Source organism: Prunus dulcis, chromosome 7, assembly GCF_902201215.1.
Source record: "Prunus dulcis chromosome 7, ALMONDv2, whole genome shotgun sequence".
NCBI classification, from domain to species: domain Eukaryota; kingdom Viridiplantae; phylum Streptophyta; class Magnoliopsida; order Rosales; family Rosaceae; genus Prunus; species Prunus dulcis.
In genome coordinates this window covers 3,830,729-3,850,368 of record NC_047656.1, presented here as the reverse complement: position 1 = coordinate 3,850,368, position 19,640 = coordinate 3,830,729, and the positions used below count along the sequence as shown (strand labels likewise).

At 39.3% G+C, this 19,640-nt stretch overlaps 2 protein-coding genes across 5 annotated transcripts; one reads left to right on the top strand and one right to left on the bottom strand.

Annotated features, from left to right (window-relative positions):
- The first annotated feature begins 7,777 nt into the window (after positions 1-7,777).
- On the top strand, positions 7,778-11,344 carry LOC117634569. Of its 2 annotated transcripts, none has more exons than XM_034368725.1 (6): positions 7,778-8,032; positions 8,205-8,378; positions 8,515-8,685; positions 9,066-9,155; positions 10,201-10,320; positions 10,902-11,344. In XM_034368725.1, the coding sequence occupies exons 1-6, from the start codon at positions 7,781-7,783 to the stop codon at positions 10,959-10,961; spliced, it is 867 nt and encodes a 288-aa protein (XP_034224616.1). In that variant the 5' UTR covers positions 7,778-7,780; the 3' UTR covers positions 10,962-11,344. The 2 variants fall into 2 exon arrangements, with proteins under 2 accessions (XP_034224616.1, XP_034224617.1); XM_034368726.1 differs by having other exon boundaries at positions 7,813-8,032; positions 8,515-8,688.
- A 1,723-nt stretch (positions 11,345-13,067) lies between these two features.
- Positions 13,068-17,805, bottom strand: LOC117634234. Of its 3 annotated transcripts, none has more exons than XM_034368222.1 (3): positions 17,559-17,805; positions 17,414-17,469; positions 13,068-17,289 (listed from the first exon to the last, which is right to left on the bottom strand). In XM_034368222.1, the coding sequence occupies exon 3, from the start codon at positions 17,227-17,229 to the stop codon at positions 13,378-13,380; it is 3,852 nt and encodes a 1,283-aa protein (XP_034224113.1). In that variant the 5' UTR covers positions 17,230-17,289; positions 17,414-17,469; positions 17,559-17,805; the 3' UTR covers positions 13,068-13,377. The 3 variants fall into 3 exon arrangements, with proteins under 3 accessions (XP_034224113.1, XP_034224114.1, XP_034224112.1); XM_034368223.1 differs by having other exon boundaries at positions 17,554-17,596; XM_034368221.1 differs by lacking the exon at positions 17,414-17,469 and having other exon boundaries at positions 17,534-17,805.
- Positions 17,806-19,640: the final 1,835 nt, after the last annotated feature.

Sequence of the window (19,640 nt, the reverse complement as noted above, 5' to 3'; positions counted from 1 at the left end):
TGTTTCTTGGCCAGCTCAATACTCTCTGCTATTACTTCAGTGGGAATTTCTTCCTGCAGAAAGACATAACTCAAGTTAAAGGGGATGCAATACAAAAGCCAAAATTGTGCTGAAAAGAAGAGATATTTTGCTATAATCTCACCTATTCTTCTCCATCTTTTGTCTTTTCTTTGTCTTCTTTCAAGACCTCATTCTCTTGTTCTACAGCTTCAAAAGCCTCTCACAGCTCTTCATCAATCTCTGTGGTCTCAGTGGGAACTGTTGCAGGCTCTTTTGTCCTTTCAAACTCACTAACAGCCCTCTTTCTCAGTCTTTTTGTCTTGGAAGGAAGAGGGGAGCCTTCCACTGCACAAAGGAAGGAAGTTAGAAATGAGTGCAGAGCTGATCAAAAGGGATCGACAGAATTGGATACCAAAATTTTACCTAGGGGATCAGGCTGAACAACACTGTCCTGAGCTTGAGTGACTTCTTTTCTTTTGTTTTTCCTGGCAGAAGGAGTTGCCTCAGCACTTGGTTCTGCCAAAGTCTCATAATCATCCTCCTCGTCACCAAAAGGGAGCTCCAGGTCTCCAGCAGTAATAACAGAAGTAACTACATAGAAGAGGAAAGGGTTAGCAGACAATCCAGCAAGAAACAAGCCTAAGGGCAGAATTTAGAAACTTACCAACTACTTCCCCAGCTTGGACAGCTTGTCTCCCAAGGTTGCTTGTCATAGAAGGATCTGAGACAAACAAACAAAACGGAGTTAAGACATATCTCAGAATAAAGAAATCCGAAACAAAGGCGCCAAACTAGCAATTTTACCTTCAATCATTTGAGCATTTATGCCCTTGACCATCTGCACTATGAATTTTTTGGCTTCTGGTTCTGCCAGGACAGTCCCAGCCTCCCAAGTTTCAAACAACATCTTCACAGCAGTGCTAGCATCTGACAGACTAGCAAACCGAGCCTTCCACCAGGCATCAAACTCACCAAAACTGTAGGAATTAGGCTCCTAGGATGGATAGAGGGCGTCCACACTATTATTAATCTTGTTCACCGAGCACTTGCAGTCCTTGGTCACGTCTAGATCATCTTAATCCCTCCATGAGGTAGCACGATTATAGCTTCTGTAGGATTTGAGAGGAATGAGTTGGGGATAGCCAAGCTGCCTGGCACAGAAGTTGGGATGATAGACTTCTGCTCCCAAATGGTAATTAGGAGGCTTGCCCCCACCGAAAGGCATATCCCAGGGCAGCTTCACACTCAAAAACTTTTTTCTGAAATCAATTTTTGCTTCTTCTCATTCCGGCTCCTTCTCAAAGAGTCTGTATCCAGGCGGGAACCAAGGGTATGTTCTTCTAAGTACCACTTGCCATTGAGCAGCAGACCTCTTGGTGCAATGCTTAAAAAACAGCAGGTATTCTTCAATGGAGCGCTTAGGCACCTCTGCGACATCAAGGGGACCGCCATAACCTGGTATTTAGGCAGAACAACGTCCGGAAACCTCAGTTCTGGGAAATAAACCTGCAGCCAGATCTGGATCATCCAGAATGCGCCAAGGGCAGAGATATTCAGTGGATTCTCCAGAGTGGCACTATGAAGGTTCTTATACAGATGAGCCAGAACTGTGAGGCCAAGCCCCACATCAGCATGGTTGTGCAGAGCTTCTGCCAAATGCTTGTATTCCAATAGAACTGTGGAGGAACGGTTGGGGAAAACAAACATGTTCAACCAGTATAGAAGGAACATCATGTGCTGCTGATCCTTATCTTTTTCAATGCTAAACTTCTTCAAAAAATTGGAAAAAGATAAGTTCTGGTTGATCGTGGCAGCATGAATGGTAAAAGGCTTGGCTAATATCTCTCGATTCTTCCCTCTATGGTAGTCACCAACAGCATCAGCAGGCCTCCCATGGGGCCTGAACCCAAATATTTGAGCCAAATCTAGCAGAGTCGGAGTCATGGGGCCCAGACGGAAGTTAAAAGTGTTGCTAGCAGAATTCTAGAAGCACAGAGCAGCAGCCAGCATATTCTCATCTCTATTGACAAAGTGCTTAGACAGAAGAACTGCGTCATAAATTCCAGCCTTCTTCCAGTAAGCTCCATGCCTCAGGAGAGGACTGTCAATCCAATTTGACCACCTCAGTGCGTTGTTCCTCACTTCACTCGAAGGATACGAATAACTCAAGTTCTTACTGACCCAAGCATGAGAAGCCTGAGAAGCCTGAGGCATAGAACTTTGAAAAGACAGAGGAGCCTCAGCATCTTCCTTGAACAAATCGGCCATTTCTTCCCGCACAGAGACAAACAAGTGAGGACCCAGAACAAGGGTGTTTTCAAACAGATGAAGGACGTTTTAATCCAAATTCTTATGCGCATATAGGTGAAGTTTGCTACGAACCTCGATTGTATGTTGATCAACCCCATCTCCAGTAAGATAAACAGGAGATCGCGAAGAAGAAGAGCTCTTGGCACGAGTTTTTGGGGAAGACATTTTTCGTTTCTGACAAACACAAGGAAAATTGAAAGAAAGAGCGAAAGATCAGAGGTTTCCGAAGGGAAATGGAAGCTGAAACAAAGTCAAGTTTTGGATGAACATGAATAAGGTTCTAAAAAAATCTCATACAGAGTTCGAAGGAAGATCGTGGGAACTGAAGAAATTACCCAGATTAAAATAGCCGTTAAAAATACCCACTTCCCCACGAAGTCTAGTTGAATAGGAAAATGTGCGCTAGTGCAACGGTAGGAAATGGTGCGCATCATTGATTGGCCAATCATTAAGTTTGAAACCGTTTAAAAACAATTCAGACTTAAGGGGGCATTGTTTGGGCCAAAAAGAAATCCACGCGCAAACCCATCTAGGCAAAGAAAGGCCCACAAAACAGAAAAGAACAGAGGACTGGGCTTTGATTCAAAAAAGAGAGAGAGCCCAAAACCACATCAGAGGCCCACGTTTTTTACGAAATGGCAGAGTTGTAAAAAATGCCAAATTAAATGGCAATTGACCACTTGAGCAAATCAATAAAAGAATTGGATTAGGCCCAGCATCTAAATACTCACCATTGATCTCAAAACCCAGAGTACAAGATCATCAGATTTTTTGGAAAGTCTATTCTCAGAGCCCACATAACTACATGACTTTGAAAAAGTCAACAATTTCAACTATCACAAAAGAGTTGATTGGTAATTAATAAAAGCAGGTCATTAACAGAAAGACTTCTCTGAAACTCTGCGGCCAAAAGATCAGAATCCTTTTTTATACAATTCTACATCAGAGTAGGTGATCTTTTCCAAGAGATAAGCAAATTACGATCTCAGGAGATAAGTGGGAAGCAAGGGAGTTGTTCAAACAAGAAAAGCAAACTGACCATCACGTCAAATTGTGTTCTTTCTTTTTTCCAAGAATAAACAGAGAACGAAGAGGATTAGTCTTTCTTTTAGAAAAGCAAGGAAAATACCTCCATGAAAACTGATTATTGATGGTTCTTCTCTGCTAGAATAGATAACTTCCCTTTTTCTTTGCATTTAAAATAAAAAGATCTTTTGGAAAATTTTGCCACCAATTATTAAAAGATTAGAAAACCCCATTCCAGCATTTTTTATACATATGAGAGGAGGTGAACAGATCAAGGGACAACCAAAAAATCAATCAAAAACATAAACTCAAAATGATCACTTGATCTCAAAAACCTTCAAAACACTGAAGCAACTAATAGCTCATTGAGCCAAAAGAAACAAGTCAGCTACAAATTAGAATCTCTAACTTCAGTTCAGTTTCAGAGAAATAGTCATTCAAAGCGAGATTTATCTCGTTACAAATTTGGTTCAGCTTAAGCCAAATCAAGCAGAGTACAGATTTTTATCAAATATGAAAACCTCAACAAATTTATAGAGAGCCCTGATCAAGCAGAACAGGTACCACAGTGCAGTTCCAGCTCAGTGATCCTAAAGTCCAGCCACTTCTGCCCCTTCCGGACTGAAGAGGTCCCAATTCTATCAGTCCAAAAAGCCTTACAAGGCTTGAAATAGATTAAAGCTCTGCCAAACTCGAATGTTGGTATCGATTTACAGCTAAAACTTGACAGTTGAAGATGTTGATAGTCCAGTCCAGCACAGATATACCCAGTCCAGCCCAGATCAGAAGCATTTATCTAGGCAGAAACTGAAGTCTAAGAGCTCTTTTTATCTTTTTAGAGTTGGTCTTTCTTTTTTGAGCTTCGTAAATGCAAGACCTCTATGTTCCATATAGAAGTTTCCATATAGATGTTTCAAACAATGTCTATGCTCTGCATGAGGGAATATAGCATCCACAGCATCTATCAACCATTTCTGTTTGTCAGTCATAAATACATAAACATGGCTATTTGTTATATTCAGATCACCACTCAATAATTCTAAAAACCACAGCCACGTTGAATTACTCTAAATCTCTACATATGCATAGGCAAGTGGAAACATTCTGTTGTTTGCATCAACTCCCATTGCAGAAAGCACTTGCCCAGGGTGAGGCCCTTTGACATGACACCTATCCAAGCAAACCACAGGCCTACAACCATCTAAAAACCCCTTCTTGCAGGCTGCAAGACAGATGTAAATTCTCTGAAACCTTGGCCTATCACCTTCCATTTCAGATTTAATGATAACTGTACTTCCCACATTTCTGGTTCTTAACTCATGACAATAATCCCACAATACTTCATATTGTTTACTGTAAGACCCCTCTACAATGTCAACTGCCATGGCTCTTGCACTGTACACAGTTGCTCTAGATGGTCTGTAACCATAGTCTTGGTGAACTTGCTCTGCAAAAGAAGAAGCAGTCCAATTTGGATTGAGCCTTAACTGCCTTGAATATCTTTCAGCCAACTAGGCAGCAGTGGCATGTATATTTTTGGTCCCCTTACTACAAACATGTGTAGGATTAAAGGTTTTCACCTGCAGGTAAGTGCTACCACTAACACTTGAAGCATGGATAACAAAAAGACAACCCTCTTCACATACTACTCTTATTTTGTTACGGTCATTATTCATAAATATCAACTCCCTTCCACAATTAATGGAGTATATCCTCACAGCTTTTCTAAACAACTCGGCAGTTGCAAACTTTAAACCTATTTTGAAACCTGGGTTTGCCATATCAATTTCAGGTCTGAAATCTTCACCTTTTGGCATCCTATTCTTCTTCCTTCTTACTTCACCTACTGCATCATCTTCACTTGAAGAGCTATTTGGGCAGGTAAGTGTAGGTGACTCTTCTCCATTGTCTGACTCATCATTTTCCTCTGCATTAGGATCATTGTCAATTCAACTATGATCCACACAACCATTAAACCACTTATCATCATTCTTCAATAAGTCAATCTCTTCATCACTCTGTGCATAGTCACTGTCTTCAAAGTCTGGATCACTGCTATCATCATCCTCAGAACAAGAATATTCTTGATCACTGCTATCATTCCCCACTTGGCTTGAAGTCAACCTCACTACCTTCAAGTACAAAACTATCACCCTGCTATTGCTTTTAGGTACCATGCTCATACAAGCTAAAAGCGTACTATCAGATATTATTTGAATGAGTCTACTAGTTCCAAACTCTTCACCATAAAAACTCACATCATACCCATCGTCATATCCCAAATCTTTAGCCATTCCAAATAGCTCTAACATGGACATATAGTCAACCTCACAGTAATCAAACCAACTGACTTCACCACCCAAATAAGACCATTGACTATCCTTTCTATTTTTAACTAGTTTACCTCCATGGAAAAACTTAAATGTGACAACCTCATCAGCAACTTTATCTGCGTAAGAGGAAGATTCACTTAACAAATGGAAAAAAACACACAAAGAGAAAACAAGGACCACAAAAGGATAATACAAGGAACACCCAAGGACCACATAAGTTATATTGGGGCCAGCACAGAGTAAAAAAGTATATGAAAAAACAAAACAAAATCCAGCAACACACCAGACTAGGAGCATGCAAGGACCACACAATGACCACACCAGGACCACCACAGAGTCAAAAAGTATACAAAAAACAAAACAAAAAAATCCTGACAACAGTTCAATGCACATGCCAAAATCAAGAAAACCGAGTAAGAATGGGTCCACTTACATATGGGTTGACAACCTCCAGATTCTCTAAGCACCACCATCTTAGCACTTTCTAGCCTTAAAGTCTAACGCCAAACCCCTAATTTCTTCTCCAGCTTCTCCCAAAATCGAACCCACCCTCTGATTTTCACAAATCCTAAGCCCTCTTCTCCTATTTCCCCTTCTCACCCAATTTCGCCCTTTGTTTGAACTGAGAAACCCTTATTCGAAGAGAGATTAAAGGTTAAAACGGAGTACGAGAGATTAAAGATTAAAACGGAGTGAGACCCAACGCTCGTAACGGAACGGCTAAAAAACTGACGGAAGGGGTAACATGATACGGTTTTTAAAAGGTTAGAGGGTACTTTGAGACGTTTTACAAGTGGTAATCTGAGACAAGTTTGAAAGCACATGGGACATGTACATAAATAAGCCTAAAATAATTGAAAAAACTCAAGAAAAAAATTTAAAACTTTTTTTGTGGTGGAAAACTCTCTCTCCTCTCTGTGCAACTCATGACCCACCCCTTTCCACCCCACCCCCTTCCACCCCACCCCCATTCCAACTACCCATCACCTTCCTCCTTCTCTCTCTTTTTCCATCTCTCTCCTCCGTACCTGAACTAGTCCTCCCTATATTAGGGATGGCCGCGTCTTCTACCCAACAAAGCTCACCATGAAACACACCTCCAATTCCACCTCCCTCACCTCGTTCTCCACCTCCTGTGTCTTCTCCGTCCTCCCCGAGATCGCTTCAGGCCTAGGCTTCAGCCTATGCTTTGTCCTCTCCAACTCCACCTCGCCCCCAACGCCCTCGCTAGCCAATACTTCGACTCTTTACTAACGCCACCATCCCCATCGTCGCTTCGTTGCTTGTCGTTGAGTTTGATACTGGGCAAAACCCAGAGTTTAACGACCCATATGGAAACCACATCGGCATCAACCACAACAACATTTTTCTTGTGTTTCAGTTGAGTTCTTCTTCGTCTTCGTTGTCTAATAGGGCAGTTGCTGGCATCGCAATCAGTTGTGTTGTTGTGGTGTTGATTTTAGCATCTAGGATTTACTTGTATCGGGTTGCAGGATGTGGATTTGGTTCAGGAAGGGAGGAGAAAGAGAGATAAATGGGGGAGGTGATGGGCGGTAGGAATGTGGGTGGGGTGGAAAGTAGTGGGTTGTGACTCGTGAGTTGTATTGAGAGGAGAGAGAGTTTAATTTTTTTTTCAATTATTTTAATTGTTAATTGATAATTTAAATTTTTTTTTTATCAACTGATGTGACACAATATATTTGAGTTTCGGTGGGCCATTGATTGTCAAGTCATCATTTAATGGATAATTTAATAGTTAAACTAATGGAGGATGAAAGTGGTAGAAAAATCAAATTTTGGGTACGAAGTTTAGACGAAAAAAACTGTGTAGTAAAATCATAATTTCGGGAAACTTTCGAGTAGTAAAATGAAATTAACCCTTTTTTAATTTTAAAGTTAACTATTATTGTATGTGGCTTTGCAGGCCGAACTTCTATGGGTGGTCGGGCTAGACTTTCTTGGGCTCAAATGGGTTGGATTTATGAGTTGGACTAGACTTTAGACACCTTAGCTCAAGCCTGACCCATTGAACAACGGGCCGGGCTGGCCAATGACCCACAACAGGTCAGACTGGGCTTTTCCTCAATGGTCCGTGTGGCTCCCGTCGGCGCATGAGCTGTCTCTTCTTCTACTCAGAGCAGCAGCCACAAGAACCCAACAGAACAAATGAGAAAAGAATGGAGGTCATGGAAGACACACTGCACCTGCAATTGCATAAGCTATCAGCCCTAAAATCAGAGGAAGCACTTGACCAATTGCTTTGCACTCTCTGGAAAACCAGGAAAACCGGTCTCCACTCCCCCCACCAAAAGTCCCACTTCCAATCTCTCCTCAATCTGCCTTCTCTTTCACAACTCCATCCCGTACGTATTTCTCTCTCTCTCTCTCTCTCTCTCTCTCTCTCTCTCTCTCTCTCTCTCTTAATTTCTGTAGAAAAAATTTACATAACATTTGTTTTTTCTTAACGAATTTATATACCCATTTGTTTTTCTTAACAAATTTACATACCCATTTGTTTTTCTTGGCAAATGACAGGTTTTGGCATGCCTTCGATCGCTTATCAGAAAATGGGTACATGAAAACTTCACTGGTGATGACCTTTTGAAGCTCTTCCCTCCCGATTTACCGCTCGATTTGCAGAGCAGTTTGGTGGTGTTGTTCCACAAGTATCAGTCTCAATGGAAGGATGAAGTAGCCCGAGAACAGCTGGTTAGCCACACCTACTCTGACCCCGAGTTTTTAAAATTGCATTTTGATCGGTTTTTGCATATGTTTTCTGGGTTCTCTTTGCCATTGTCATTCGTATACTCAACTCTGATTTTTTTTTTCTTTTTTTTTTTCCCAGCGTTCATTGCCAAGGACTAGTGTTTCGTATCAGGTCAAGACAAGTGTGCCGCCATCTTTCACGACTTTGGGTAGCTCATGCTCATTTAGCGATTTTGGAGCTTCATCAACACCGATTGTTACTGGGACCAATGCGTCTCGGCTCACTCCCATGTCTCCTCCAATTCTTCAGGTGGTGAGGTTGATTGCTTGATTGGTTTCTTGTATGATAATTAATTTCATACTTACTTCATGGCTTTCTATTGCAAGTCGCATTCTTTCTAATATAATTGGCTATGCGGGTGTTTTTGGAACCTTATGTGGTAATGATATTATAGGATGTGGGACGCTTCTAGTTTTCTCAATGGTTTCTTAATAGATTCCAAGGAAAAAATGTTTATGTTGTAGAAAAAGATGTCTACTAGTTTGATTTTTCAGGTCTTAGATTGAACATGCAACTTATATCTCTTTCTTCTCCCTTCAGTTGTAGTAAACTTGGATATCATGTTTTTTGAATGTTTATAGGTTTAGGAATTCCCTATCGTCTCACTACTGACTTCTCTTGATATGCAGGGAACTCTACCTCGCCTAAAGTCAATGACTTGGACCATGGAGAACTGTAACTCAGGGCCGGCTAATAGAGTGGCTGTCATCAATCTTAAGGTAGGTAAATTCTGAGAAGAATTCTTTCCAAAAGAGTTTCGAACAAGGCAATTGAAATATAGCATGAATGAGGTCAACTGTGTATATATATATATATATAAATAGAAAGGTGCACATATAAAATTTAAGCATTCAAAATCTCATGGGATTGGGACTTATGAAACATAATCAAGTACAACTGTACAAGAAACATGTTACTATGTATGAGCATATATTTCTGCCAAATAGTTTTCCAGAATTCTACTGCCCTTTAGATTTTACTGAAAAATGAAAAGACTACGTGGATTTCAGGAAAATATCAAAATAGCATTCAATGTAAAGCTTATTATATTCTCTATATAATTTAACTCATTAAAATCCCAGTTGCAAAAGCAAAACCCTAAACCCAAAAATGCACGCCTTCCCATTTTAACTAGAATTATCAACATTTTTCTTTTACTTGACCGGTAAGATATCATGTAAATATAGTACTATACCAATACCATTTCACCTTCAATTTACGATGTAGCTTCTAATCTTTTAATGAACCCAAAACTGACACACCTCACTAACATATATTAAGCTTCTTAAGCCTTAGTTCTCCCCATATAAGTGCCACCACCAAATCTTTCCCCATATGGAATTGGAAATTTTTGCAAGACCAACAAAAATTAGTTTGTATTTGTTTTAAATTTTTTTTATACTACTAAAACTTTTTATTTAAACAGACTTCCCAAACAAAACAACTGCAAGATGATTTCTGTTAAAATGGTTTTGATTAAGACAAGTGAGCGGTTTCAATTCAAGCTTGAGTTCTTATGCTAGCTGATACGCATCTGATTTGTTTGCCCAGCTGTGTAATAAAAATGAAATGGGATTAAAGAGACTTTCCTTTGCACTTCACTTTCTTGAGTTTTATATAGCTTCTGGTGGTTATAGTTTCACAATGACTTCATGCATGTAAAAGTTCAAAGTTTCTCATCCCTTTCATGTGGCAGTCCCATTAATTTGTTTGGTCATTTTTCTTCACACACATTATATAATTTATTTTTATTTTTTTTTCAAGTTGCAAGATTATACCAAATCTCCTTTAGATGAAATTGAGGTGAAGTTTCAACTGACTAGGGACACTCTTGAAGCGATGCTGAGATCATTGACGTACATCAAGGAACAACTCTCAAGCATGGTAGGCATACTGCTTTCTAACTTATTGGTATTTTGCTTTCTCTCTGTTGATGATTTTTTGTCTGAACTGTAGGGTAGAGATATAGGGATGCGGGTGTTGCCTGGGACGTAAGTTACACTTAATATTTATAGGCTTCAAATAAAACTCCCCAACACTCCTATAAGCACTAAAATACTCATTATAATACTAAAAGACCCATCAAATAATAGAGAAGTACTAAAAGACTCATTTAACAACATCAGTGATCACCTTTTACTGGCTGGCTGCCAATAACCTTCACTGGTCAGTGGCAAACTCCAGTTTCCAAAATTTACAAAAAATTATTGAATTTCTTTAAACATAGAACATTAGCAATTACCAAGAAAACATATCTTTCATCTAAAATGTGAATATATTTTTTGTTCTAGAAGATATTTTCTGCTAAACAAATAAAGATAACAACAAATTAACAGTTTCTTTATTTAGTAAAATGAAATTTGCAGCAAATACCTCTGGATTAATATTGATGTGAGAATTTAAGGTGCAATGCTTCTTTTGCATTCTTGCAAAACGATGTATCTGAACTTCTGCTGTGGTTTCAGGTTGGGACTATTTCTGGGCCATCACAAAAGAAACAAAAGCAATCGGATCATTTGGTATGATATCTTTAAATGTATAGCTAACTTGCCTAACAAAGTGTCATGTCCTTTTGTTCACTTTACCCTTTTTATTAATGTCTTGCCCCCAATCTTTTTTGGATATTGAAGGACATGAACTTTTTCTCTCCATTTAGTGTATTGTATTTTCTAATACACATTTAAATGCCGGATGCAAAATGATAGTTTTGGAATCATGTACAAGATTTTAATTTAATTTGGGTCTTTGATAGTCACTTGTAAGATGGACCGTTATTTTATTTTGGGTCTATCCTTACCTCTGGGGAAGTTTGTATTTGGAGGTAGGGAACCTTAGCCATCCCTTTCTTGAACTGTATTTTTATTTATTTTTTATACAAGCGATATTGGGGAAGGGGGATTTGAACACAGTACCTTGGTGCATACGTAATTGCTCTAAACCACTTGAGCTAAAAGCCCCGAGAATTGTATTTCTAATCATTCAAGTTCTACCATAATGTTTTGTTGGTAATATTTTTCTTTAAAAACAAAGTAAAATCTGTGGTAAGAACATTCGTTCACATTGTGTTGAGCAAGGCACATTGTTCTCAGTTAAAACCTACTTATTGTTTAGGCTTATTTACTGTAATACCTTCTGAAACTTTGATCAAATCTCACTTTACCTCCCGAAAGTTAAAGTGGCCCACTTAATCTCCTTGACCAAGGTTTGGTGTTCCAGTTTGCCTCCTACCGTTATCTCCATTAAAAACTAATATTAAAAAAATCTCTTCTTCTCCATCTAACCTTACCCAACATCACCCACCCAGCAACCAAACACTTACCAATGTCCCACCACACAACTTCTCAACACACCCCTACCTCTCTCTTTGTTCCTCTCTCATCTCCCAAGCCCAGTCCCGATCACCCACCCCGCCACGACCTCCCCCTTCCCTAGCCCCTTATTCTGAACTCGCCCCCTCTTTCCCAACACAACCCATCAACCCAAACCCTTAGTCCACTCCTTAAAAACACGGCCTCCATCGACGGACTGGATCTGGAAATTTCTTTGCTAGCCAAATACCAAAACATGCATTTACCAATCTAGGCCAACTTGAAAATCTCAATCTCTCCATTAACCATTTCCAAGAACCGCTGCCATAAAACTTTCCCAATCTTAAACGCCTCCATTTAGCAGTGAACCACTTTAGTGGCGTAGTTCTTGAAAATATTGGTTTGATGTATGGTCTTCAGCATATTGACCTACTTCAAAATCCACTTGAAGGAAAAATTCCATCCTCTATAGGCCAACTTAGGGAGCTCCAGTACCTTGATCTTCAAAACAATTTCGTAAATTCTTCAATCCCTATGGTGGGTATGGTGATTTAGATGGTAGATTTTGATATTTGGATATGTGGGTATGGTGGTGCTGGTGGTTTATATGGTGGAAGGACACAGGAGGTGGCAGTGGGGAGTAGGAGGGATTGGTGTGCGGTGTTTGCTGGGGAAAAGAGAGATATGAAGAAGAAGATAATTTTTTGATATTAATTTTTCAATTTGTTAATTAAATAAGTAATTAATTTTTTTTTATAAAATTAATATTTTAGTCCACTTTAAGCAACCAAAAAAAAAAAAAAAAGTGGAGTCTGCACATGACACATCATCACTTGTAGAAGAAAAAGACTAAAATCGCCCTATCACGTCATCAAAATTGACAGAGTTATAAATGAAGATAACGGTAGAGGGTAAAGTAGAACACAAAACCTTGGTCAATGGGGTTAAATGGGTCATTTTAACTTTCGGAGGGTAAAATAAGATTTGACCAAAATTTCAAAAGTATTACAATAAATAAGCCTATTTTTTATTCTTCAATGAACCGACCAACTCCAAAAAGTGGTAGGCAAAATCAGTTAAGTCGGCAGCCAACTTGAAATATGACCAACAAACTCTTGCATACCACTTAACTAGTATGAACTCTGTACTTTAAGACGCTTTGCATAAGCTTTACAGTTTTTGGGTTTGCGACAGGTTGATCGGATTTAACGGCCAACTAAGAAAAATAAAATAAAATTCCGGTCAGAAAGAATTGAAAATTTTGGAATTAATGGTGAGACAGGGTTCTTACCACACATACGGGAAGAGTTCAAAAATAAGAGAGAGACGAAACTAGCCCAATGCATATCTAGAAAATATGAGATCCTCAATTTTTACATCAAAAATATAATTTACAATACTGATGATCAAAGCCAACCTTTCACTCAACTCTCACAACGTAGGATCAAAACAAGAAATTGCACACTTCAAGAAATCAAACCAAAAACTCAATTCTTGAAGAAATCAATCAATCAAATAATCACCGAAAGAAACTACCACTTACCACAACATGATTACAATCACACTGGAAAAAACAGAGAGCCTGTTGCAGAAGAAAATTGGAAGACCAAAGTCGGAAACCGCCAAACATTCTTCAGTTTTCATGTCTTATATTCTCAATCGGTAGGTCTGTTGCATTTGGTCCTACTTCTGCAAATCCACCCTGTGAATTTGATGATTTCGGCAGCTCATCAACATTACTTCCTGAGACTTGCTTCAAAGCAGTAGGAGTAGTTATAGCTTCCTGAACACCAGGTTCTGTAGTAATTGATGCAATCTCCTTGGTAGAAGAAGCCATTGCATCTCCTACTTCTTCCAATCCCTCCTTTGAATTTGCGGTTGGTTTTGGCAACTCATCAACATGACTTTCTGAGACTTGCTTCAAAGCAGTATGAGTAGTAAAATTTTCTTGTTCGCTTGATACTATATTGCTTGATGCAATCTCGTTGGTAGAACCCATTGCAGTAGTTCCTACTTCTGCTGACCCCTCCTTTAAATCTGATGTTTGTTTTGGTAGCTCATCAACATGACTTTCTGAGACTTGCTTCAAAGCAGTCTGAGTACCGATGTTTTCTAGAGCACTTGATACTATATTGCTCGACGCAATCTCCTCCATAGAACCCATTGCATTAATTCCAACTTCTTCTAATCCCTCTGAATTTGGCAGCTCATCAACATAACTTTCTGAGACTTGCTCCAAAGCATCACGTGCAGTGATATTTTCTTGAACACTTGATACTATATTTCTTGATGCAACCTCCTCCAAAGAACCCACTGCAGTAGTTCCTACTTCTTCCGACCCATCATTTGAATATGATGGATTTGGCAGCTCACCAACACTATTACCTTCTGAGACTTGCTTCAAGATGGTATGAATATATTCCAACGGTAATTCTGTTGACTGATCCTCTGAATCCATCAGCTGTGGAAGCACATTAACACTACTTTCTGAAACTTGATTTAAAGTAGTGACAATATCTTCCAAAGATCTTGCTTCAACAATTGGAAACTCTGAACTGGTCTGGACAGTATTTTCGGCTGCTTCCACTGCTAGCTGATTGTCAACAATACTGGGAAGAATGACTTCCTCAACATCGAGTCCCTTTTGAATTTGCTTAAAAGTCATGTCAATATCTTCAATCGATCTTGCTTCAGGAACTAGTAGCTCCAGGTTCGATTCTGACAGGTTTGAATCCCCAAATTCAGTCCTCGAAACATTTGCTTCCTCTTGTATGGGCTCATCAGTATGCAGTGGCTCACCAACAACTTCTTTGACACTGAAGTCCCCAACTGCATCTAGTTCTGACAGCAACCCTGCATCAATCTCCTTTACGTCATCTACTTCTTCATTAACAACAAGTGCTTCCGCATGATCATCAAAACATGGTTCAACCATGGATTTATCCGACCAGGAAAGAACTTTCTCCTGTTCAGATGATGGCATTTTTTCGGAAAGAACAGATTGATAACTAGAATCTGATGAAGCTGTCTTCACATTTAAATTCTTAGGGAGATAGATCTCTTCCTCTAAGTGAGGACATGCTAAGTTGAGTTGGTTGCATGTTCCCAAGCTTCTTTCAATTTCATCTGATGCATGTACTTCTGAGGTGGAACCATTTATCTCTACATAGCCTGAAGTACCCTTCTCCGTGCTCTCACCAGGCGCTTCAGAATCCTGGTCTACAACATACATTTCAGTTGATGCCTGAGGTGTAACCATTTCTGATATATCAGCTTGCATATCAGAAGAGATAGAGTTAAAGGAAAGGATCTTTTCAGTTGGTAGGGGACTTGAGTCATAGACTGGCTCTTTATGTTCATTGTCATCCACCGCCCTGCTCATAAATTGGACTTCTGACTCCTCAATTGAAGGTTGTGGTGAAATTACAAACTCCTTGATGATATCACCTTCTGCCTCCAAACTTGTCGATCCACCTTTCATCACATCGGAAATATTTTCATCCACTTCTGACAATGATGACAAGCTTGACCTACTGGTTTTGTCCTCTTCAACTGGTTCTGGTTTCAAATGAATTTCATTAGAAATATGTTCCACAAGAGTGGCTACACCCCCTGTACCAGACAAGCTTGGATCCGGATTTTGCAACTCCCCCAATTTTATTGCAGGCTCATCATGTTGAACATCCCTTTTCCCAGCCTGTTCCATATCCAGAGAATCTACATCTTCTGAGGAATGACTTTCATGCTCAACAAGATCAGGAGCATGGTACATGTTGGATATCACTTCTGCTTCTTTAGTAAAGTCTTGCTCACTGAACTTCCTTTCATCCAGATCTGCTGCAGAACTGACTGATTCAGTATCAGGAAGAGAACTCAACTTTGAATCACTAACTTCACTTGATTGTCTTTGAAATGAGGAACTGCTTGTTCCTTCTGAAGCCAACCGTTCTGGTACAAAAACAGGTCTCCACTTAAAATCTTGCCTCTCTTGCTTGGCATGACCTAAGCTGGATGGTCCCAAACTGAAGCTTTCATGCCTACGGAAGAATGCATCCTTGGAGTGAAATGCCATAAACTCTTGCTCAAAATGGTCTCCCTTGAGATCAGGTTTTTCTTCATTTGACTCATAAGGAAGATCAAAGGGGTTTCGTCTTGGCAACAAAATTGATGGAGCAGACCCAGGAATGGGTGGTAACCCCAAGTTATCAAAGGAATCATATGGAAGATCAAATGGGTTGTGTCTTGTTGTTGAGATTGGTGCAATATTAAAGGGAAGATCCGCACTATCAAAATCTATTAGATTCTTCTCAGCCGTTATTTTGAAGCTTTTCCTTGCTCTTCTCCTTGCAATAAGATTCTCCAAGCGTTGGTTCCTTTCAAGCTCCAAATTCCCCAAATCCATGAGATTCTTTTGGTCATCCTCTGTCCAGATAATTGCAGATTCGCTTTCATCCTCCTTCCCACCCTGTGCTTCTTCCTCATCACCGTCATTATAATCAACCCCATCATCCCCTTGTACTCCTCTGCCGAGGTTTTCAGTTTCCTTGTCTGACTCAACACTGCCAGCATTGCTCCTATCAGACTCAGACTCATCATGGGACATGTGAGCAGGCTCTGGAGCTTCTGGGTCTAAAAGCGGGTGTAGCTCATCAAGAATAGGAAGGATGTCAGCCATTGAAGCATCTGGTGAGGAACTCTCCGCCCGATCTGACTCAGAATCTGAAGCCTCATCATTGACATCTTCGTCAGCCTCATCATCACCAGCACTGCCACCCACACCCAGAGAAGAATCCAAGTGATCAGCCCTGTAAGACTCACGGGGAGATATATCATCTTCCACTGTTTGAACCAAAGTATACTGCTGCTCAACAGCTTCCACATCCCATTCAACTCCTTCAATCCCCAATCTTTCATCATGAGAGTCTCTCTGGTTATCCAACTCCGGACTCTCTAATTCTCTCTCCACACCCTCAATCACTCTCTTCTCATTCTGAGTGTGCTTCAAATTCTCATTGATAAGTGGCACATAAACAGAGGAACCATCATGATCCTCAACCTCACTACTGACCTTAGAATCTCTCTGTGGATCATGATCCTCAACCTCACTACTGACAACATGCCTTGTCTTTCCTGAGAATCTCTCTGTGGAAAAGCTGCCATCTCTATCCACCACAAAAGTGTCATCCCTAGAAACCCCAGTTTTAAGAGAAGCAATATCGTGGGTAAGCTTCTCTTCCTTTTCGATCTCGGGTATGTTGGGTTGGCCAAAACTCAAAAGGGTGCCCAGAAGGACAGCAGTGCAGACTAAAACAGGGGATGTAGACACCAAAAGAGAAAACGCAGAAGGAAATGATCTGTACAGAAATATCAGGAAAAGCAGCACGCCCACAAGAAATGGATGGTTGCCAACTAATCTGTAACATGTTCTCTTTGATATGATGGCAAATTTTTTGATTTGAACTCCAATTTCTAACACTATTCCCATGTTCTCTGTTTTCTTTACTTCCGGTGGATATTGAATATAGATACTAATTTCAGTTCCAATCTGTATGAATAGAAAATTAACCAGTCAACATACTCATATGGGCACTGAACAGATTATAGATCAAAACCAAAAGCAAAAAGCTTGTGAAAAAAAAAAAAAAAAATTAGTCAGAGCAAAAACCCACCTCAAAGTTGAAGCAAATGAAAATTCAAAGCAATCAGATGCAGATCAAGCCAATACCTGAAAGCCAGAAATTGAAAGAAAGTTGAGATTTTTGCTAGGGAAAGAGAAAAATGAAGAGTACCTTGGTAGTGAAAGGCTGACCAGACCAGATGAAAAACCAAAGAAAGAAAGAAAAGGCAATGGGAATCTTCAGCTTTGCTTTCTCTCTTTTTCTTTTCTGCTTTTGTGGAGTTTGGAACATGAGGCAAAACAGCTAAGGAAAGCTGTATGTATCCATGTATGTGTTTTTGGTATATTTTGATCTTCAGTTTTTGACAGACGGAAATGGGGCGGCACAAAAAGAAGAGAAAAAAAGAAACCACTCGGTCAATCACGACGCCAACTTCTTTTTCTTTCCTTCTGAATGTTTTGTTTTTTACAATATATTTTTTTTCCGAAAGAATTCTCCTCCTTATTACGTTCTCTTTCTTTCTGTTTCTGTCTTTAAAAGTTATGTTTCTGTACTTCCAGTCCCACTATAGTGGAGTAGACATACATCATGGCCGCCCATTGACATGAGTGATATTATCACTAACGCCATTGACATGAGTGATATTATCATTACCGTTCATCTCTTTATCAGAGAAACATAAAGTTGTGGTGGCAGATATGCATTTATATAATAATCTGTCTAACGAATTATTTAAAGAAAAGAATGTTGATGGTAATGCGTGGGTAAGTGGTTGCAGATCATTGCAATCTCGGGCATTGGACATTCAATATTCATTTTGCTTTTTTTTTTGGCAAGTTCAAAGTCTTAAATACTAGAAAAATTTAGGTGAAGCGGGAATAACGCAATACTATTCTTTTTTAATTATAAATTATCACATGATATATAATAATTAATCGGTATAGCATTTGTTTTACACAAGTATTTTACTTTAGATATACATCCAAATCCATCCAACTATGTGGCTCACATAAAATATGTGCATGTTCAGGTACTACATTTTGCTTTTGTAATTGATCAAGGTGCACATTCTTATATTTCAATGGTTTCAAAGTTGTATAAAAATCATATACTTAAAACCATGGAGCCATTCTCCAATCGGAACCCTTGTATGTTAAGCTCAAACCTTTTTAAAAAAAAAAATGGTATTTTCTTATGGATGAAAGATAATTGATTTTAAGATGTGTATCTAGAGAAAATAGATGAAGAAAACATTTTGTTGAGCCTATTCTTAACAACTAAAATGAGTTATTAAAAACAGCAACTTTAATTCTCGCAAGTGCACGAACCATTTATAGTATAGCTTATGTAAATACGAGGTCGATCCCACGGAGAATGGTAACTTGGTTCCAAGTTAAATTACTTAGAATGCTAGAAAAACATAGAACAAAGAAACTGACTAACTAGCTAAAGGCAAGGTCGAATTCAACAATGCCTCTTGCTAATTACTCAAGGTCTAGGACAGAATCCTAGCACCACACACGCACTCGAAATGGGGGGTTTTGTTGTTGAAATGAAAAGAAGAAAGTGAAATGAAAGTGCTCGAAAGTAAACACTGGCAGCAATCAACAAGTTGTGAAACAATGATTGAGAGGTGTTAGAGCCTTGGAATCCACCACTAGTTTTCCTATCCAAGTTATGAATGCATAGAAATTGACTCAAACTTCATCAACAATAGATTATCGCATACAAGCCTATGGTATCTAGGTGCAGGATGCATGATTCTCCTAAGGCATGTGATTATGCATGGTATCTACACAACACGTGATCTCTAATATGCAACCTAAGCATGGTATCTACTTAGAATAAAGCATACAAGAGTCATTAAGCTCCTTGAGAATATGATAATCACACAAGTCCTAGAACATGGTATCTGTCCTAGTCAACCTATGGTTATTAACCCCTTGAATGATTCTTAGGCCATTCATGTGTTGCTTGTGAAAGGAGAGTAGAATTGGTGAATCTAAACCCCTTCCCAACCTGTGCTAGATGCATAAAATCCTAGTTAGCTACTCAAAGAAAACATACATCAAGCACATAATAAACTGGAGATTAACAACTTGATAACAAAAGCAAGGAAATCAATTAACTATAAAATCATCCATAACATTGAATATTCATGACTAGGGCTTCATCCTAAGCCCTAACTAAATGGATTAGTTAGACATAACTATGAATACAGAAAATAAGAAATACATAGATAGGATAAAGAGAGGAGAAGAACTAGATGATGGCAGCA

Excerpts from the sequence above, each read along its gene's own strand:
- LOC117634569 (XM_034368725.1), top strand. The coding sequence starts at position 7,781 with ATGAGCTGTCTCTTCTTCTACTCAGAGCAGCAGCCACAAGAACCCAAC. Across the intron at positions 8,033-8,204 it reads CTCTTTCACAACTCCATCCC|GTTTTGGCATGCCTTCGATC; the intron begins GTACGTATTTCT and ends GGCAAATGACAG. Across the intron at positions 8,379-8,514 it reads AAGTAGCCCGAGAACAGCTG|CGTTCATTGCCAAGGACTAG; the intron begins GTTAGCCACACC and ends TTTTTTTCCCAG.
- LOC117634234 (XM_034368221.1), bottom strand. The coding sequence starts at position 17,653 with ATGTTCCAAACTCCACAAAAGCAGAAAAGAAAAAGAGAGAAAGCAAAG. Across the intron at positions 17,290-17,533 it reads GTCAGCCTTTCACTACCAAG|ATTGGAACTGAAATTAGTAT; the intron begins GTACTCTTCATT and ends CTATTCATACAG.